The 22,719-nt window shown below is 38.0% G+C and overlaps 1 protein-coding gene across 5 annotated transcripts in view; it reads right to left on the reverse strand.

Annotated features, from left to right (window-relative positions):
• GRIN2A (glutamate ionotropic receptor NMDA type subunit 2A) overlaps nucleotides 1-22,719 on the reverse strand; it is a 161,538-nt gene that overhangs the window by 65,767 nt on the left and 73,052 nt on the right. For all 5 annotated transcript variants that reach the window (XM_048961714.1, XM_048961716.1, XM_048961715.1 and 2 more), the window contains one exon: nucleotides 8,594-9,186. In XM_048961714.1, coding sequence (XP_048817671.1) covers nucleotides 8,594-9,186 — 593 coding nt within the window. The remainder of the gene's footprint in view (nucleotides 1-8,593; nucleotides 9,187-22,719) is intronic.

The following is a 22,719-nucleotide window of genomic DNA, read 5'->3' on the forward strand; positions in this document are numbered from 1 at the left end:
GACTTAGCTGCTTGAAAATCCCAGCAGCAGAAAGCACACTAAATAAAAGAAGATAGATCCAAGAGAAATAATGATATTGTATCATAACAGTTAATAATTAAATGAGCACTGCCCTAAACAACCATATTAACACCATTCAGCACCGGTTTGACAGCAATTTATAAATTCACCCATCACAGCAACTCATATTTTATGACAGACTTCCAGCGTGAAAATTTTCCCCTCGGCAGAACTTTGCTTTTCAGTTGAACTAATTTCCCATACACTACATTTTTCATCCAGCACTGAAAGAGCTTGCTCAGGAATAAAAAGCTTGTTTGCCACCTCGAGAATAAGCGGCAAACCAGCAGGCAGAACTTGCTGGCAGGTATGTGTAAGAAGCCAGCACAACGCTCACTCACTGCTGAGAATTAAATGTGCTGTGACCCAAGGAATAGCATGCCGGGGGAACCACCACCAAGGAAAACTAAGGACATGATGTGAAAGCAGGCACTGCTTGTATTCACATTTCCCACCATCCTTTATAGGAGGTCTACCCCTTCTGATTCATAAATATGAAACAACTCTCTCCCAACGAGCCCAGATTCTTATGGGGTCAGGCACAAATGTCCCTATTTCCACAAAACTGGGAGCCAGGAACGTTGTGTCCTCCTAAGGACTGGAGCAGACATACCCACTATACTACATAAGGCTTTGGTGTCCAGTCAGCGTTTTTATTACATAGTCACTGGTGATCAGACTTGAGTAGAACCCTTCTCAAGCAAATTTTAGTTGGATTGTTACCCTTGATTTCAAACACCACTCATCATATTTTTGAGATTTATGTGCAAATCCTCTAGAGTAGAAGCCAATCAAGCACCATCACAAGAGTCAGAGCTGTAGCTGCAGTTATGCTCAAGCACTCAGCATAAAAAAGATTAAATCTAAAATGAAAAACATACATTTTAAACTGTGCGATTTTATGAGCCATTTAGCAGTGAAATACATCTTGCAAGTTTAAAAAAAAAAGGTCCTCTAATCTGTAAAAGTCTCTTAAAATTTTATTGTCATCCACAAAGGTATCGATGAGTGACACAGTCTGAGCTACTCCAGTTTCTCAAATTGCAGCAATAAAAAAGAGCTTCAAAGAGATTCTTGTTTTCCTGAGAAGATTCTTCTGTACAAAATTCAACTGCCTGTGTTTTTCAGAACTAAAAATCTACATTCACATCTGAGTTGTCGTTTTTCCTCCACAAAGGACAGACGTCCTGCTCTGCTTCTGCTGGCCAGGATCCTACACTGCCCGTCTCTTAAGAAAACAACTGCATGCTGGTTAGGAGGAGTGAAGAAAAAAAAGTATTTAAATTATATGCTATTCTTACAGAGTTTTAAATTCACCCAAGATTAGTTCTGTGCAAGACATCTTTCATTTCTGAATTGTCAATATATATTATCATTATTCATATTATTTATAATATTATTATTTATGTTTTATGTATATTTGAAGTAGCTTTTGAATTACATATGACTGTGGTGCTTGATTATTTGCACTCTTTATTTCAAGGAAGTAATGCAGCATACACCTTGGATTAGTCGTTAATCTGCTTTCATACCTCATTAATGCAACAACCTTTGCAATGACATGATAGCAGGAGGCCCTATGGTGGTGTTATGACACTGAAGTCTTAATTGACTTTTGCTAACCGAAGTTCATGACTAAGATTCCCCAGGTGATATGTGCATGAAAGATGGGAATCTGAGGCAGAAGCTAAGCTGTTCTCCATACTAAATTCAAAATAGGTATTTATCATGCAACGAGCAAAGCCTGTACTATATCTCAAAATACTTTTAAACATTTATACAATTCTTTTCACTTTCCTTAAGAAAACTGAAAAGAGAAACGCTGAAACGTTCCAACAGAAAACTGTTCACATTGAATTTACAGCAACTCTTCAAAGCACCAAGGTTAAAAAGTGCTCTTGAGATTTCCAACTTAATGTTTATAGATCTGGAAAGATCAAGAACTTTGTCATTGGACCTGTGAAATCCAGCACGTGGCCACACGACCCACAACTCCTGCAGCTCACACCAGCTCAGCAAATCCGATAACTCCCTCCAGTGCCATCATAACAGACTATCATTTCTTATTTAGCCAATTCCTCACCACGGGGCAGTGTTTTGAGTTTGTGACAACCCCATGCAAAGGAGAGAAACAGCTGAGACTGAGGGAAATACAAGCTTCATTAAGAAAATAAAAACAAAAAACCTCTCCTCTTCCTTTCCCAAATAAGGGACTTCCAAAATGAGATTTAAAGGAGATGAAATATCTCACAACCAACATCAGCTGATGCTATTTCACTTTCCTCCAAACAGTATGAACCAATCATTTTAATAATCTTGACTGTTTGGGCCTATACCTAAAAAAGCAGGAAGGAATCCAAGCTTTTTCTTTTTTCTTTTTGTCTTTTTTTTGAAGCTATGAATTTTTTTTTCCTGTATCTTTTTGGGGCTAAGCTTCCTTATTCCGTGAAATCTGGAAAATATCAATAGAAACCTGATGAAAAGTGATTTATCATTAAGAAATAGCCTTTCTGAAAAACATCTATGAAATTAGTATTTAAAAGTCTGTGTGTAAAGGATTTAATGTGTTATATAAAGTATGTGAAGAAACAGCTCTCAAACAGACCACTATTAAACAAGATAATCATGCATTTTTTCAAACAGATAAGCATATTTTTCAAGACCATTTTTCATCATAGGCAATGTAAGATATTTTTTTCCTCCCTTAAGCTCCTTCCCAATAATGCAAAGAAAGAGCCTCCTCTTCATGCCTCTTCCTCCTCCTCCACATCCCCAGCCCTCAGTCTCCTGAATATAACTCCTGCTCCTAGAGCTGCATCTCCCTAGGCCTTGAGCCAGCATGGATGAATCAAGTTTTAGGAACAATATGCTCAGTGACTGTGAAAAAGGAATGGCACGCCAACTACTTGTACCTTGTGCCAGCTGTTCCTTAAAGCACTAGATGACAGCAGATCTGGAAATGTCATTTTGCCCCAATTCTGCCAGACCAGCAACTAAACTCTTGGGGAACCCTTTTAAAAAAGAGGCGTGTGGGAGCAAAATTAGGAAGAGTCCAGCTGGCTGGGTGTGTGCTGCAGGCTAGCATAACCTATCAAAAACCAGAAAGTTTAGTGAGTTATGTTATCATTAGTAAACATATTAGCACTTTTTTTACAAGATGTTGTAATATTTTGCTTCACTGTCTCAGCAGCACCTCAAACTCATCCCTGCAAAGCTTGCTTGGTTCTCTGCAGCAACACCATCTCCAATATCCTTTATATTTCTACTTGGAATTCCAATACTTGCTAATAGCCCCAAAGCTGACTGTGCTCAACTAAACAGGCCATGCTTGTTCTTTTGTTGTTTTGTTTTGGGTTTTGCTGTTCTTTTTATTTGCTGGGAAAATGTTCCAGAAGCCTCATAAGCAGGTGACTGACTTGATCCTTCTGCTTCTTAAACAGACCTAACCAGGGAAAAACACCTGATACAAATTTTCTATAATTTCAGAATCACCTTGTTAGTATGCCAGCATCATTTCAGGAAGCTGGTGAAGTTCAGTTTTATTTTGAGGGAAACAATGACAAGTTTCATCAACTCAATTCCTGCTGCTTAATGCAGCTACAAAGAACAAAACCATGCAGAAAAGTTTTAAATTATTGAACAGGGCACTTACAGCACGTGAATTAAGAGTAAAATAAAACACGTTAGTGTTTAAAATATGCTCACTGGCACTAAGGTAGATTTAGTATATCCCTGCATACCAAAGTCCTAATCAGAAAGTATACCCAAATTAGCTATCTCCCCACAAACCAAGTGAGCAGCGTATGTGATTATGGAAGCTTGGGTGACAGTCTCAGATCATCCCTTTATGCAAAGGGCACTGCTGTGAACACACAGTGACTGCTGGCTCATGGGCAACCTGCTGTCCAGAACACTCAGGTCCTTCTCTGCAGAGCTCCTCATCAGCATGTCAACCAACCCCTAACCTGTGCTGATGCATGCAGTTATTCCTCCCCAGGTGTAGGACTCTATACTTGCATACTGAACTGCATGATGTTCCTTTATCTCTGCTCAACTTCCTGATCTGTCTAGGTCTCACTGAATTGCAGCACAGCCTTGTGGTATGTCAGCAAACTTGCTAAGGATGCATTTGATCCCTGGATTTAAACTGAAAAAGGGGAGGTTTAGGTTAGATATTAGGAAAAAATTCTTCATTCAGAGTGGTAAGGCACTGGCACAGGCTGCCCAGAGAAGTTGTGGATGCCCATCCCTTAAGCCATTCAAGGCTAGGCTGGATGAGTTCCTGGACAGTCTGATCTAGTGGTTGGCAACCCTGCCCATGACAGAGGGATTGGAACTGGATGATCTTTGAGGTCTTTCCAGCCCAAGCTATTCTGTGATTCTATAATTTAAGGTCTCTGATTCTATGAAATTACACTTAGTTTTTCTGCAGAGCATCTCTACTAGTAAAAAAGCATTTTGCTCCCTATATAATTAAATAACAACACATCTTCAAACAGACTATAAGGCAGATGATACTTCCCCTCCCCACCGCCCCCCCCCCCAAGTCTTTTGACAGAACTTAATGAAATGAACAAATCTCCGAAAATTGGAAAGCATTGAACAGATATGCTGGATTATCCATCAAACCATTGTATCCAAGTAATACTTGATTTCACTTGAAAGAAAAAGAGGAAAATGCATCTGTCACTGCTAAAAGCTGGCATCGAAATATTGAACTTGATAAATGAACACCAGGACTTCAGGGACAGCACATTCTCATCATCTGGAGCAGACATTTTATAGGCAACTTGCAACAGCAGCACAACAGCATGGATAAGAAAATGAAATGTTATCATAGGCCATCATCTAAACCTCTTTGGACTTCGGTCTGCTGCTGCTCTCTGGCTAAAGTGACAATGAATAATGGAAACAATGTGTGGGCAGAGCACGAAACCAAAGCCTGCCCAGAACAAATTTTTAGCCTTACAACTTCCCTACAAAAAGTAAATGAGCCTCCAAAATCCTGCATATTTTTGGTTGTATTTGGAAACTGGTTGTAACTAAACACAGTATCAACAACTGACTGCTGGACAGGCATATCAAGTTTCTTTTCAGACATAACCCACCATAACCCAACATGGTTATGACTTTTAAACACAAGTACTCTACTAAGCCATGCAGAAGTAATTTTATTCATACAGCAGTAGAATTTTCCATGACAACTAATAGGGTTATTTTGTTTTGCTGTTTGTTTAGATGTTTCCTTTTTTGTAAGAGAGCGAGCATTTGCTCAACTGACACTGCTGTAATGAACTGCTAATTCTAGATATCCTGCAGTGCTGCTGCCAGTATTTTGCACAACAGTATTTTTCTGTATTGGAAGATTGTAGGTCTTACAAGAATGACAAAAGACCTGAATACATTGAAACATTTTAAATGTGTAGAAAAAATTTCCCTATTTTATTTTAAATCCTTTACTCGTAAAGAAACACTGATTTTTGCATGTGTATCAGAAATGAACAATGATCAGACCGTTCCAAAAACTAAAGCAAACCAGATTTTTTCTGGGTCTGGAAAGCTAATAAAAGCATTTTACAATTGCCATGACAGGGAAAGGTGTCATGTTTGTGTGCTTCAAATCATATATATCTTCAAGCCAATTTAATACACAAAGGATTTGAAAAAGAGGGAGGAGGAGCTTTCACTTCATAGCTTTCTTTACAAAGAATTTCTTTATAAGCGGAGATGAACCTCACTAGATGTGGGAAGCAGCACATAAAGCATTACCTATCTCCATTTACACGCAAATTAGCTATTATGGCATCGCCCTAGAATACAATACTGGGTTTAAAGCTGAATTAGACTGTCATTATAACAGATGGAATTTAAAATCCTATTTTCTGCTCTCCTCTTGAGCTTGGTTTTGCTTAGGCAACAACTTATAGAGTCACTTTTCTGCTCTCTACTGAGTGGTCTTTCCCTGAGCTGGGAAGTGGTGCCCCTTTGTGCAGCCCCATTTCTATACCAACCAAGCCCAGCACAAACAGCAACTCAATACAGCAGGCCCCAGGTCCATCAGCTGTTTACAGTATTTCAGCCCTTTACCATTGTAGTGTATTCCAAAATCCCTTGTTCACGTTTGTTCCTTAGTACAGTGTCTTACACACTTATCTTTTAGTAGAAAATACAAAACTGCACTATTTGTGGCCTGAAACTATGAAGGTTACATTTCAGAATAAAATCCCAATTTAGGGGATTCCTTTCAGCTAGGAAAAAAAACTTAACATTTAGGGATGAGAAATATAAGGTACAGAGAATTTGTGTCATTCACCTTGTCATGACTAGTGAGCTCCTGGAGAATACTTTGCACTGCTAAATGCTTTCGTAAACTTACTTTTCTTATCAGTTGTATGTGACAAAAATAGTTTTTACATAAGGAGGGAGTTATTACATAAGGAGGACTATTTCAACTTTATTTATTTTAGTGTAGTACTAATATTTATAAATTAAAAACAACCTGTTTCCTGTTCATGTGGTGCTGGAAAAGCTCAAAGCATCATCTGTACAGAAAACACATTTTCACTTTACAACTCAGTGTTCTGCAGCATAAAAAGACTTTACTAACCAAAATGCACTGTGTTAAAACACCACTGAATGTGCATCGTTCAATGCACACTGCAAAATCTCCTGGTGAAGTCTAATCTCACTGCCCAATCAGTCACAAGCCCTATTCTCACAGTCATAAATTTTTCATCAGAAAAAGAATGATACCTTGAAGAAGGACAACTCGCACTGAATGCTGAATGCCTAAATCCATTCCACAGCTGTGAATTACCAGACCTGTGGAGTTCAAGTTCTTATGGCCTGTCCAACTGAGCCACTGTATTTTAAACACCAATACACAAAATGCCACTTAATTTTTTTTTGCAGAAAACTTACAACAGTGGACTTCTTCCTTTGCACAGATCACATTGTTAAAGCACAGAACACAGTTAAGGGGATACCATTTGCTTTAAATTTTATCTATTTCAGCCAGTGCATGATTTGAGGGTTGCATGCATGGCATGGGTAGGACAGCCCTCCCAGCAGTGCCTCCTGCCATGGGTGTTCAGCTGCAGTTCTATACAGGAGCCATGCCAGAATGGCGAGCCAACACAAAACTGCCTACTGGCATTCTCCTGGGGAACAAGTGGTAGCAAAGAAAGAGTTGCAGATTTTCTGCAATCCCTTCAGTGAATTTGGACAGTTTTAGAAGCAGAGGCTTAGAGATAGGTAAGCTGGGACACAGAAAAAAAAAAAGTGGAAGTGTCATACCTAAAGAGGCTATGTCATACTTAAATTATGACTTCCACCTACCTAGTAGGAGTTATACGTAAAGAGGGCTGTACCCATTTCCTAAGTTTGGCCCTACTGTTTATGCACTACATGTATGAAGTGATAAAATCCATTTACTCAGCACTATTTGGCCTACAAGGGAAGTTTCTGAAGCATGTTGTATATTAAAGATGTCATTTTCTAAGAAAAAAACTAACCACTCCTGGACACCATACAGCAATCAACTCCCAAACTAAATATACACATACATCTCAGAAGATTAAAAACATCCCATAAACTCCCATATGAAGCTGTCACTGATTTTTCTTTTTCTGGCAATTCCAACCTCCTTTCCTATAAAGAGCTGCATCTGCAATATTCAGTCAAAACAAATTTCATAAATGCTGCTTAGTAATATCCCTAGGAGAGATTGTGAAGAGCTATAAAAATATGCAAGATTCCTTTTACTTCCTCTCAAAAATCAGCTGAAAAAAAATTGTTTCTGTGTGGCAAATATTATGCAACATTTGGGATACAAGTAATGAAGAATACCACATCTAAAGGGGATAAATAAAAGGACAAAATTAATAAATAAATAACCAAGAATCCTGATTTAAACCTTACCAGTTCCCATATGACAAACTCCTCTAAGAAAACATCCATACCAACTTGAACTACGCAGATGAAGTTTTACAGTTATTCTAGAGGAAGTGACAAAAATGAAATGCTCACAAGAAGAAATGAGAGATTGCAGTTATTAGGTAGTAAAAGCTGGATAACTAATCTAATACTTCTACAATATCCAGGATCACCTACTTAACCTTACACATCTCTTTTCTTCTGAAACATTAGCATCTTCCTGCTGATGCAAATGAGAGTCCCGGTAACAAAGGCAATGCCTTCAATAGATTTTGGTAATGTGCCTCACAGTTCAGGTATGTAATGGCATTATTTTATTAACTTCATTTCATACCACCTAAAATCAATTTCTACTGCCTTTGACATCAGACTCGGTGCCTATTCTCAACAGCACATATAATTTCCACGTGTACAGTTAGCAGTGTAGCAGTTCTTACTGCACATTCCCTTGGAACATCCGAAATTCATTATTCAAAAGGGGTGTGATGGCATTATCAAAAACTATTTTTTCTCCTTGAAGAGACATACAATACTACTATAATGGAAAATTACCAAGGTTATATAGAAAAGAAAAAAAAAAGAAGACAATAAACCTTACTGGTGCAAAGTGTGAGATGGCCGGTCGTTTTTCTCCAGTTGACCATAGCAGCTAGTTTTTGCTTCAGGAATGAAGGAGTACTTTTCCAGCATGGCTGATGCAGCAGTGGCAATAATCCCAAGGCCATCCCGCACTCGAGCTTCTAAACTGTAGTCCCATTCGTCATAAGATGCTGAAATGAGTCCTGAAGGAAATTCCTTGGGAGTAATTTCTGTGTTACCACTAACCAGGCTTGGAACTATCCAAAAGAAATCATACCCAGTAAGGCCCAGTGAGCGAGCCTCATCTAGTATGTAGACAGCTTCATCCTTGGAACAATAGAGAAGGATAACAGATGAATGAATTTTCTTCAGCTGAATTTGTGTCTTGGCATCTCCAAAGGCAGTATCAAGAATGATGATGTTCTGCATGTCCCATCCTACAAAACTATTTTCCACTGTGGTCTTAATGACATTGATGAAGTCTCGATATCCAGGAAAGGTGGTGGTTACCAGAGAAAACACGTGCCAGTCATAATCCTGCATGATCTTAAGCATGACGATGGCTTCCTGCTGGATAGAAGCCCCAAATTGGAAGAATGTTGACATCACATCCTAGAATACAAAATACATTGAAAGATTACAACTTCTGGACAAACCTAAAAAGAAGTGCATCTCTACTTCTAATTCTTAACTCCACCACAGCAACCAAACTTCTGTTGAGTTTAAAGAACTTACTGTGCTCTACCATATTCAGATCATTAATAAGCAAGGCTGATTGTGAGTTCTATAGCTAATTAAAATACTTACCAAAGAGTGACAAACTGATATTCATGGAAGATATTTCTAATAGGTTTGTCACATGAAGACAACGAATTCAGTACTTACTGAGGAAGCGTAGGCTCCTCAGAGGTAGCCATTATATATGTTAAACATCTCATCTTCAGCTTTAGATTCATCAGACTTTGACCCAAAAAATTCATAGCAAGTTTTAGTCACAGTGGAACTAAGTTCCAATACACATGCTGTACAGAAATGAAGCAGCTCTGTTACTTCTAAACCTACTGAGAGGTGCTTTATCTCCATGTGCTCACCCAACTTGGTTGAATTTGATAGAACTCCACAGAACTGCATTTACTATCCCTATGTATTGAGTTCACTACTGCTCATAAGCTCACTAATGTTCATGCTCCACTCAAGTCACAAGGTCCATTGATGCCCGATGAAGAATTAACAGGATGTTACTCCAGAGAAAACCAGCAAGCTGCCAGCATCCACATTAAAGGGCTGAAATGGAATTAAATTCAAACAATGACTCCTAGGAGCCAGACAAAACAAGTGAAATACTAAAAATGGAGCTTTTCCTTTCACAAACTCTTTGCTAGCAAAGTAGTTTACAAAAGGAGTTTTGACCAAACATTTTGGTAAAGTTCACACCCATATTGCATGAACCTTTTTCATATAATTGTGAATGTGAATGTTAGTGAAAGATCAATCAACTAACATCAAACTGTGATCAAAATGATGAAAAGATTGAAATTATATGGTGAAAACAATTCTGAAGTCAGGAAAAGTTGGAACAAATTTAGTTAGAAGTAGTTGTGGAAAAGATTAAATAATTCTTTATTCCAAGTGACTTGATTTTCCTGCCCCAAATTAGCTGGATTCAAACAAAGAAACAATAAAAAAGAAAGAAAAGACCAAATGAAAACTTCATGTTTCCTTCTCTTGCACATGAATGTACATTTCACAGCCAAACACCTCCCAGCGTGTACCACACAAGAAATAAGTAATCTTCCAAATGCTTTTCACTTAACATCATTTTTGAATATTGCATATGATGTAAAATTGTCACTACAGGTCAGCACTTCAACATGCCTATGCATAGAACAGACTCTAGTTTAGAACAGTTCTCTTTAGTTGTGTTATTTCACTGATGAATATATTACGCTTATAATACGCTTTTAATTAACACAATCCATGTCTGTAACTCTGTCACCATCATAAGAATTGCATATTTCACTTCCCTAATTCCAACCACGTGAATATTTCTCTCAAAAGCACACCCTCAGCTGTTATTACAGTGTCTTATGTTTCCTTGCTCTACCTTTTCCATGAGATGAACAGGACAGATTCACAGCTGCTGTCACAGCAGAGGTTAGCCCTGTCAACAGACTGTGACTGCGTGCTCCTGAAGGAGCAGCAATTGTTGGTTAGTTAAAAAAAACCACTTATCTAAAATACCACACTACTTTGCTATATGAAAATATAATGCTAAATCAGAACGAAATAGGGGTCAACATAAGACAAAAATCAATTTTCCACTTGAAGGATTTTTCAAATTTATGTTTAGCAATATTAGGACAAGAAGCAAGAAATAACATGGAATGCAATTTAAAAAGCAATCTACAGAATGATTATATTCAGTTATAAAGATTTTTATTACAGAGACTACAGGTAGGACTTTAAAGGTATGTCAATTACTTCATTCTCTTTTTGTATCCTTCAAAGAGATCCAGAAAAATAATGGTTGTTCTCTTATTTTATGGCTCTGTAACTCAGATATTCTATTTGATATCACTTTTAAGGCACATGGTAATAAGTCTAAATATACAGAAGAAGCTGTTTCCTGTTTAATGACTTATAGTATCTATTTGGCATGTTTATGGAGACTGAAAAAACTGAAAACAGGCGATCAGTCACGAGTTTAAGCTGAATCAAATAATATCACATCTAAAATATAGAGAAGGAAATTATTTTTACCAGTATCAAATGCAGGTGAAAAATGTATCTCCCAGTGCGCTACCTTGGTACTATTTTTCCTGGACTGTTTGAAATGATGCAATGATCCCAATGTAATGAAAAATGAGTTGTGTTTAGCTGTGATTGATAACCAGGTTTCACATCTATGCATTCCATATGAACCCATGCAAAATTTTCAGTAAATGCAAACACTGAAGGGAGCTGAAAATAAAAGCTTTCCTTCCAAGAAACCCCACGCACTTTTAAACTCTTATGTTATTAAATTCTTGCCTCTGTTCATTAAGAGAGTGTAGAACATGCAATTCCCAATACAAACATCACAGAGGTGCCTAGGGAGAAAACTCCTCCATTATCACCATGGGAGCAATCTGGGGGGAAATTAAACAAAACTATGTACTTTTAGGAGAAGCAGAGCAATATGAGACTGTGGAATTTAAAAATTATTACAAAGAGAAGAAAAGATTTCCTTCCTTAGGACCTTTCACTTCTTTCACATGTAGCGAAACATTCAGCAGAGCAGAGGCTCTACAGACAAGGATGGATTTTATTTTCTCCAGATCTGCCTTTGTATACTGTAAAGATTTTGTGTTCTACCACTGGTTACTGAGAAGATGGAGGCCCTCTGACAGAGCTAAAAAAGGATGGAAAATTTCTTACCATGTCATTTAACTGTGCAAATGGACAGCCACTACAAGATAAAGGTCAACAAAAAGAATGAATGGAGGGCTTACTTTAAGTTTGCTCTAGGAGAAGAACGCTCAAGTTAGAAAAGAACAGCAGCAAGCAATGGAGTACATTATGGCTTTCCCATAGCTGACATGTCCCTTTTTATTATTTCAAGGAATAAATATCAGAGAAGCGTGATTGTGAAAGCTTGGTACCAGCTTAATCAAGCATGTTCTCCTTCATATCCCAAGGGAGCCTCTGCAGGAATATATTTTGTAGAGGTCTCTGTACTTTCAGGTCATGGTTTTATCCTAAGAATTTTGCTAGTTAACAGTTATTTTTTTTCTTTACTGTATCCATTTCATTTCATACTGCCTTTTTGGCACATCTATGCTAGCTGTGAGATTCAACACTCCCATTAGTTTTAGCTGTATCAGAACAGCAAATAAAACAAATAGTAAGAACATGAAAATTTGGGTTTCTAAAGATCATCGCAGAGTCCACTGATTTTCAATTCTTCACATTCTTCAAACAATACAATGTCACATCTAATGAAGTTAAAGTAACTCAACATGCCATCACACTGTGAACGCGTAACTTAATTACAGAAGATGACTAGTTTTGCACAGAGATCAGTGCTCCAGTTCTCTGGGCTGGAGCACACCATCTGGGCTCTCATTCACAGACTGTGCAAACATTACAAACTGGAGGTTCTGCCTCAGCTCCCATTCCCCATGACAGGTAAGGGAAAAATGTTTTCAAAACTGAAATGACATCAACAAGGTTGTAACTGTGCCTAATTAAAAAAACAACATGAACCAACGGGGATTTTCAAGCCATTTGATAAAGATTTACCCACAAGATGTTAAGCATATAAATTATTTGGCAATGTTGGACATATTTTATGCTATAGATTATAGCTGAGTATTAGTTCTCTTCTCTCCCTTATAACAAATGCAGATAAATGTTTTGCCATTTATCTAATTTAGATCTGATTTTCTCATGGTTGGTACAACAGTATCCTCCTGCCTTATTTGTGCAATTAGTCAGCACTAAACTGATACTCTCCTGAACAGTCTAGAAAGACCTGGTTTTCATGGGGAAATGACTTAAAATTAGGCATGCCATACATTTTCCACCTCAAGGAACACCAGATTTCATTTCAAGAGCTGAGGGGTGAACACCCTTCAAACAGTTGTTATGAATTATTTGAAAACAATCAAGAAAGTTAATGACTTTTCAAAGACAGAGAAGACAATTGTGAAGATTCTCCAGTCATGTTGGTGAAAGCTTTTTGCTGGATGGAAACATTCATTTGCCAACAATACTCATTCAAGGCATGACAAGAAATTTGTGGTGGCAGAGCAAGAAGTAAATGTGGTCCTGTCTCTTATCATGTTGCTCTGCAGATAAAAAGCTTAGAATAAACTGATGATCTGGTTCTGTGCAGGTTACCTAGCTGGATGAAGAAAATTATTCATAAAAAATGATGCTATAAAATGAGGTAGAAAGAGACACCAAAGTGAAACCAGAAAGTCTTGAAGTGTTTTCAGCTACCACAATTTTACCCCAAGGCTTTCAAAGTGCACTTGATGGAGGGAGAAGGGGAGCCAGAGGGCCATCTTTGGGGTCAGGTGATTACCAAAAAAAAATATGAAATTCATAAGAACAGTGGTTTATTTAAGGAGCCTGGTGAAAGTGCAGGAAATCCAGCAGGGATAAAGGCAGATGACTGTGGGAAAAGTCTGAATAACTTTCCTTTCATAGCATCAGTGGTTCATAACTCCTCTAGAAATAAAACCATGAAGACAAAGGATAAGTGAAAGATACTAGGCAAATGAGCCACACAGATAAATTAAAAAAAATAGGTAAATTAAAAACATGTATATTGGATATAGACAGTCCAAGCCCAACATCTCTACTCTCATACTCACACTAGTGCATTATTTTCCAATATTCACATTGTTTTTTATTGGTATTCAGATACTAAATACTTTGTGAACGAAAGAATATGCTGGGCTATGTGGAAATCCAATCTGTAGCCTATGAGAGTTATCTATCAAACCAATTAATTCATATAGTTAGAACTACATCTTCTCCCACAAGGCCATCAGAGATGAGCTTCTCTTGATTTGTGGGCAATCTGGGGAACTTCAATGGATGTAGAAGTACAGCATTTAGTTTAAATTGACTTATATTATTTCTTGGAGGAGACAGCTTTTTCTAATTATAAGTGCTGAGAATAATCTCACTGCTAATGACCATGCTTACTGATAGCAACTTTGTACATGGTTTAACCAGCTGATTGTAAACAAGAAACTGGCAGCCGAGTTTCAGTGCAGGCAGATGGATCTGACACGTATGATGACTTCAGAATTTCAAAGGAACCCTCAGCTCTCCCTCAAAAAAACCAAAAACAACCCAACAACCCTTTTTCAACATGCTAGTTTATATTTTTAAATTTTTCAGCAGGTAAGATTCCATTTTAAGAGTTTAGTCTTACAAATCTTCTAGCCCAAAAGGGTCTTATTATGTCTTTAAGAAGTGTAGTGCCTAAATGTTGTCTCGTTAACAGCTTTTTATGGCATCAGACTAATTTGGCTTTTTTTCCCCTAAATCAGCCACCCTAATTGATATCATCCTAATGCGGCCAAATATTTAAAGATGCAACAATTTACTGTGTGCTATCCATAGGATATGCTGAGATAGAACCTGGTTTACTTGTTTTTGGTACATTGCCTGAATGATTTATAGAAATTTAGAAGAATCAAAGTTATGCAGTAATTCATCCATAGGACAAACTTCCATTCCAGCTCTTTGATATTTTACACAGAAACCATTTCACTTCACTGTAAGGTAATATCACAGAGTAATTTAGATATGTACCTTATACATGCAGCAGATAAGAAAACTGGTTCAGAATGAGAGGTTTATAGTGCTTAAGGACAAGTAGGCAAAGTTTTGTATCTTACCTGGTATAAGTACTGCACAGGAAAATTCTGCATATCCATTTGCTTAAAGCTCATGCAACAATTAATTTCACAGAAAGATTTTTCATTCCATTTCTACTATTAGGAACATTAAAACCTATACCATCCAAACTTAATAATCCTGTAAGCAGAATCAAGACTTCACTTAAGCATGATTCCATTGGTTCTATCCAAGAATCCAGACTTAAATCCAGAATCAGTAACAATTTGTCATTTTTTGGCAGCTAAATAGGCTGATTATTTATTGTATGTATTGCATAATTGTGCAGAAAAGCCTTACATTACAAAGAAATATATGCATAACTAAATATCAATACAAATGTCTTAAGACATCATCTCTTTATCTGAAAACATTTGGTCTCAATTGAATGCTAATATACTTCTCACTTGTATTGGGATGAGATGCCAGAAAACCATTAACTAAGTCATTTCCATACATCTACACTTAAAAAGTAAAAATGAAGGCAACAAACAACTTCCCCCACCACCCCCTTTCACCAAATGGCGAGTATGAAATATTAAGCAAGTTAAGCCAGTTTAATTTTTACCATGTGCTTTTCCCCTACAAGCCAGGACTGTAGGACTGGCCAACCCCACACCAGCTCAGCCTCATTGGACTGAAGACTGAAATCCAGCAGCATGAGGCTAGCTGAGAGGACAAACAGACAGATGGGAAGGAAACCTTGTAAGAGAAAGGATAAAAGGAGTTTAAGGAGCCACTCAGAGCAGCTTTCCATGGCAACAAAGATTTGTAGGAGATATCCAAGCAACGGAGGAAGATGAGGATAAGACGTGAGATTCAAGATTCTTCTTGATCTCTTCAGGATGACAGATGCATTTTGGTTTCCCAGGTGGTTTGTGTGCTAAACAAGAAGTGTGAACTTGATTCACATGCCTTTGGGAAGCAAAGTCATAAAAATCACCTACTTATCCAAAGCATGCATGCTGCTTTTTAATTCACCTAGGAAGAAGTGCTTCAAAATACTCAGTGTGCTCCTCTGCTCTAACGTAAAATCAGCAGATCTGAAGAGAGGGTACTCCAGGGAAATGCCATTTATGTTTATCCTCTTTATATTTTCCTCTTTAGGCACCTTTGACCTCTGGGGCAAAGCAAGAGCTGCTTGTCTGTTATGCTAATAGGAATTGCATGCTTTCTCAGAGCCATCAGCCCATTAGGCTCACAGTGATTATTGTTTTCCATTGTACATTTAATAGCAGCAGGTCAGAAGCAACTTCAGTTACAACATTTCTGAGATGAACAGTCTACACCAATATGTTCATACCAACATAGCTTGAACTGAGAGGGTGGCTGACTGTATCTTGGAATGAAACTCACTGGTCAGAACATAGCCCAAGTACCAACACAGGATGGTGTTTCACTGATACTCATTTCAGATCCTTTGAATAATCATAGTTCAGATCACCTATGCATAAAGAACACCATCCATATGAAAAGGAACACAAGGTGGTGAGGAAGGGTGTGGAATTCAGATGTAAGCAGACCAGTTTTACAATAGCAACGTGCTACCCAGGTGAGGACATGAACATTTACAGTTGCACATTACGATGGAGGGTAGGTAAGGTAAGGTAACATATGCAGACAAAAAACTGCACTGCCTATACTTCTTCTGACACCACCCACACTGTTCCACGTCTTTGAGGTAAATCTACATTTTCTTTTTGGCACTCTGCTTAAGGAGGCATCAATTTATTTAGCTGCAAGAATGTCACACATCAAGACATTTGCCAAGTGCTGTTTCCAAGTGCAAATAATAAACTGGGCAGAAAAGCTTTACCTACATATATTCAAATTACTGAGATTTTTGTACAGGCAGTAAAACTATTTTTTTGTGCGTGTGAAATAATGTAGTTCAAATTACCACTCCTTAGTTAGGTGGAGGCAAAATACTTTTATGCATGGTTATGACTTACAATGAACATCTGAAGGAAAACAGCTTAAAGAAAGGAAATGTTCAAATTGCTAAGCTAAGGTCCCTGCAGGCATAGTAATTCTTTCTATAAATGCTTCCATATTTGACTGTCATACTATGTACAGAAAATACTGTGCTGTTGTAGTATATTGAGTATCTAATTTCCAGCTATTAAAAAAAAAAAAAAAAAAACAATAAAAATCAAACTTCTGCTCAATATTCAATACAAGAAGATTGCATTTTTGTAAAGAGGATTGAAGCTCTCTTCTTTAACCTGCACAATATTGCTATACTTTGAAGAGAGAGCTGCTGTAACCTCAACCTGAATAGCAATAAGTGACAAAACATTATTTAGATTGATGTTTCTAATGCCAGTGATTTGTTATTAGTTGCATTTTACAACACCAAGCATATAGCTCTTTCCTAAAAAGGCACAACACCACACAAATCAATGACTTCTATAGATTCGTATTAAACATATCAATATAAACAACAGAGTTGATCTAACACTCTAACACTGGTAGGAACATGAAAGATTTTTAATAAGTCTCCATACAGACAGCAACAGATCTCTTTCAAGATCCATAATGCAACTCAGTAAGTCCCCTCACAGCCAGTGGGAGTTCAGGATGCCAAGCAGCCTACAAAGGTGAGGATGCCCACACAGAATGGAGCAAGCACACTAATAGGAGAGTTTGGCTGTGCTCTTTCTACCCACACAACTGTATGAGTCCTGAAGGAAAGGTGTTGAGTACTCAGTTAACTAACATAGATTGCCTTCCAATATGAAGCTCATATTCCTTAACAGAACAGTGCAAAGTTGTTTAGATGCCAATCTTCTTAGTTCCTTTGAGAATAAGTCTTACACATAGAATGGCTAACAACAGAACTCCTGTCCTCACCAGTTAAGTGCCTTCAGCTCCACGCATAAAAGATGAGTGCTCATTACATTTCAGGGGCCTTGTATAACAAAGCTTGTTAAGAAAGTTGCAGCTGCAGCTTAGATTTCAATATATAAGGCACAAGGGACTGTGGTTTGCCTTACAAGCATGTCTTGATTTGTCTCCATTTGTGCCCCCAGTGTCACATCCTAGAATTACAGAGTTAAATTTAAGAGTACAGAATCGTTTGAGCTCTGCAGGTCCTTTAGAAATAATCCGTGAATCTTCAGCTACCCAAAATTCAGCCTGAAATACTGACACTGGAAAGCAGCATCCCAGCCTTCTCCATCTGATACTTGCTATCCATAGCATGTGTAACCTTTCACCATCATTAAACACCTTACTGAAATACAGGACTGATTCTCAGCTGGGCCATGGCTTACTGTCACACGATGAACAACCAAAAGGAAGAGAAAAAGCAGTGACACGACCCTTTGCAATATACTCCACCAAAGGAGAACTCCTGGAGCATGAGTGTAAAGTGGAAGAACTGAGCTAGACTTCACGGCACCACTCTCACTAGGCTGTCCTGGCACTCCTCTCCATGAATCGTAATTCTCTCTTTAAAAGCAATGCAACCCAGCATTCGTCAGATGATGATATTTCATGTTACGTTAACAGATAATTAAAAGATGATGAATAGTGAGTCTGAAACAGATCTCTCCTTTTGTGCAAGGAAACTGTGGTGCACGCAGAGGCTGTGCTGTGCTCAGGAGCAGACGCTGCTCCTTCACGAAGGGACCACAGGAGGGGAGGATCGGGGTGCAGGTTCCTTGTCCCACAAGTTCCTTGCTGGGCACTCCACACGTAACAATTTCCCCTACAGCACTGCTTCCAAAGGGCACTTCTGATGGCACTCAGCTATTCCTGACACCTACAGCACAACTGCTGTCAGGAGCTGACACAGGTCCAGAGGCAAACATTCAGCACACTAGAGGCACCATTAGAAACAGATGAATAGTGCAGAACAAATTAACTCCTTCATTGGTAGCAGCAGATATTTTCACTGTGTGTAGATCGCATACTACTAATAAGTATTTGGACTCTCACTAGTTCCTGATAAAAAAAAATACATTATGTATGAATTTATTTACCTTTTAACCAACAAAACACCTTCATTTGAAAATACAGTCTTGAAATCTCATCACTGAACTCATATGAAGAAACGAAAAGGAAAAAAAAGCAGAGGTGAGGGCAGAAACAATACATTGTGATGGATGACCTGATGCCAAACATAATCAGTTAAGAAAAGCCATTTACCAAGTCCATTCTTTTAAAGTTAATCATCATTCCTATTAAGAAAATACTGAGAGTAATGTTATTTCAGATTAAATGAGTGAGTGAGGGTCAGTAAAAGTTTAGCCCAGCAAATTAGAGCAGTAATTAATTGTTATTCTCAGTAATGCAGCTTAGCCAGCAATTATCTCTCTATCTCGTCAGACTGTATTTGCACAATGACAGTTTCATAAAAAGGCACTTACACAAAAGCTGCAGTTCAACAGCTATCACTTTTCAAAGATGTAATAATTTCCTTAGTAATAAATAGTACAGCCTTAGAATAAGTGAGCATATTTAATTTCCTTGTAAACCTTTCTTTCCATAAGATCCATTTATCCCAAAGGATACACAGAATAACTGAGTACATGCTACAATGCTACATCTCATGAACACGCCTTGAAACCACCTGTACAGAAATAGGTTCTGGTCTCCCTTTCCATGTTGTAAGTGTGGTCCAAAGGTGGTTTTGCTCCTATACTGGATGATAAGATGTCACTATATGTGATAGGATGTGACTGTACTCACCTCATCTCAGTCTATCAAATGATAACATACAATTTGACTGTGTAATGATTTATACCTGTGGGATATAAAATGTATAGAATTATGCACACTGGAAGACTTCTGCGCACCAAATGCTTCATTTCCATGCCTGGAGATGAAGAACACTTCCATTTGATTTTTGTCCAACAAACCTCATAGAGAAGTTAGATTTATTGTCATACAGTCATTCCCCAGAAACAAAGCACTAACATTTTCTTGCTATGAAAATATCAAACCACTTGTGGTGATCAGGTAAAACACACCATTTTTTTTTCCTCTGAAAAATTGCTTTTCTTATAGCTTCACACAAACCTCCAAGATTTTATATGGCGTATTTATAAGCAAAGTTCAACACGAAGTATAGAGAGAGGTATAAATAAAAATGAAATCATTAAGACAATATAGAAATGATTGGTGCTATGGCAGAAATAAGCACAGAGAGAAAAGCAGTCCCTGCTCCTGAGAAAGGGCTGAAATTATTACTTGAAAATGAACCAAGTACATCAAAATGAGAGCTCAGCTGAGCAATTATACATACACTGCTGCACTTGGAAATTAAATGGATGCATAAGAGGAATTCTCATTAAGTCATTCATTTAAATTAATATACAATGAGCAAAAGAATTTGAGTAGACAGAATAATAAAATGATGTTTGCTCCAGCAGACAAGGAGGAAAAATAGAAAAGAGATCTGATTGCCAACTCTGCTACACGGGAAGACTTGTCCTCCTCTTTGGTCTCTCAGATGCACTCAAGAGCATCATGAAGCCTGGAATCAGGTGCCTATTCCTACTCATGGATATAATGTAATTTTTCCAGCTATTTAAACATTTTTGCACTTTCTCAATATCTTTAACGCAGACCTTTTCCCACCCCATCAAGCAGTAGCTGAACAGTAGTTCATTTGAGAACAGGAGCAACTTTGTTTATCGCAAAGCCTAGGGCCAATTCCCGCCCTGTACAGAAAGATGGGGCCCATCACTCTTCCCAGTCTCCATGCAGGCTCAGGGAAGTTGAAGGCTTAGTGGAAGAGGAGCAGATTAATCAGAGAATGTGATTCAATTGGCAATATATTCATAAACGAGTTCCACCTATTCCCTCCACAACACAGATTGGAGAATTCAATCTCTTTCATGCTCCTCACCTGATTTCCAGAGCTGTCTATACACAGAGTGTAATACATGGCCTTCAAATGACTGTGTTGACCGATTTCTGTGTACTCAAATACTTCATAAAATTGGATTAGAGGGAAAAAAAGATTCAAGCAATTAACACATAAGCCACGATATTTAAATAACCACTGAGGTGCATAGCAGTCACCCCGTTACCAGTTTACAGCTAACTGTAGGATGTCTCATTTTAACAACTTTTTACAAACCATTTTAGAATTTACATTGCTGCTTGAAGTGACTCTACTGTCTTGTCAAAGAACGTGATCCAGCCCTTAGCCCTTCAAACAATGACTTCAGCTGCTGATCAGCCTCTGGAAGCACTGCCCCAAAGCCTCTCCTTAACAGCTTTTACCTCTGTGAAAGTTCTATCCTCCAAGATCCACAGACTGAGAAAACTTGCAAGTCAGAAGAACAGATAGCCTGGCAGATGTTACTTAGGTTTTTCAGGCCAATGAATGATGATCAGTGTTTTAACCAGCTGTATTTAACCTTATCTAACTGATTTGCTCCATTCTCCCCCTCTCCTTATTTTCTAATTTGTTACCTTTGAATGGCAGCTGTCACCCTGGTGGTGCAGCTGGAAGAAGGACTTGCATGAATGCTCCTCAGCTGCTCCAGTGAAAAATCAGTCATTCTGTTTTAAACAGGGTTTTGTGCCTCTCTCATCTTAACTGGCCGGCTCTGCTCAAAAGATGATGAAGAGCGTTCAGCAATTTTCAGTTCTGCAAGGCTGTAACCCCTAAAGGATAGGGATAGCACTGAGCACTGCAGGGCATGGATGCAGCCTGGAGTGAAAGAGACTTAGTCTCCTGTTACTGGAATCTGTTAAAGTAGTCTACACCTCTGAAAATGTAGGTTAGATTCAGAGGTCAGATAGCCATAAAAGAAAATGCACTGGTGATTAGAATTTCACTGACATTCATAGCAATTTAAAGTACTAACTGCAAAGCAAAGCAAAAATCACACCTCATTCCAATTCAAAAAGCCAAATCAGAAAGATAACCTCAAAAGTCATGGCCTCCTATTTAAACTTACATTAACAATTTATATTTTCCATCTCTGAATGTAGAATTAAGGCACTATTTGGAAATATGAAACACTTCAATGCAAGCTTTTGCAGGTAAGGAATTACACCTTATCTATTCAGCTTCCTTCGAGTTTGTACTCTTGTTGAGCAACTCCTTGACATCAGCCAACAATAATTTCAGTTTTTCCTGATCAGGATATAGATATGGCATGATATGGCACCTTTTTTTTTTTTTTTTTTGTATTTAGAATGTATGTTTTAAGTTACACTGCTGAACTAAAAAACAACACAAGTTTTTCTTGCCTTTCTTTGATACTTCTAGCTTTGGCTGTGCAGGCCTGCATAATAAGTGCCATTTATTTATAATATCTTTGCAGAGAGGTATGAAAATCTTGAATGTTGAGAAAAAATCCTAATGGTGCAACTAATAGACCGATGCAACTAACTGAACATGCTGGGTAAACTACATCAGAAGACTAAGCTAAAATAATAACAAATGTCATCTCTGTCAAAAGAAATCACAAAATGCACACCATCTTCCAAGGAGTGCTGGTGATGGCTGTGACGTAAGCTCATGACCGCTCATTAGGCATGATTAACTAACTTTCCTCTTGCATAACAGAATGCTCACTGGTCTCCAATTAATTTGGGTTATGAAGAAATATTATTCTCTGACTGGAGTTGTAGGATTAAAGGAGATGACTACAGTCACAGTAACTTCTGGAATAATCTATTCATGAACCAAGTCCTACACTCTAAATGGTCATAAAGTTATTCTGTTCCCTGCTGGATACTCACTCTTTTCCAAGTCACATCATTATATGTGTTCGGGAACAT

This window comes from Lagopus muta, chromosome 15 (assembly GCF_023343835.1).
Source record: "Lagopus muta isolate bLagMut1 chromosome 15, bLagMut1 primary, whole genome shotgun sequence".
Classification (NCBI taxonomy): domain Eukaryota; kingdom Metazoa; phylum Chordata; class Aves; order Galliformes; family Phasianidae; genus Lagopus; species Lagopus muta.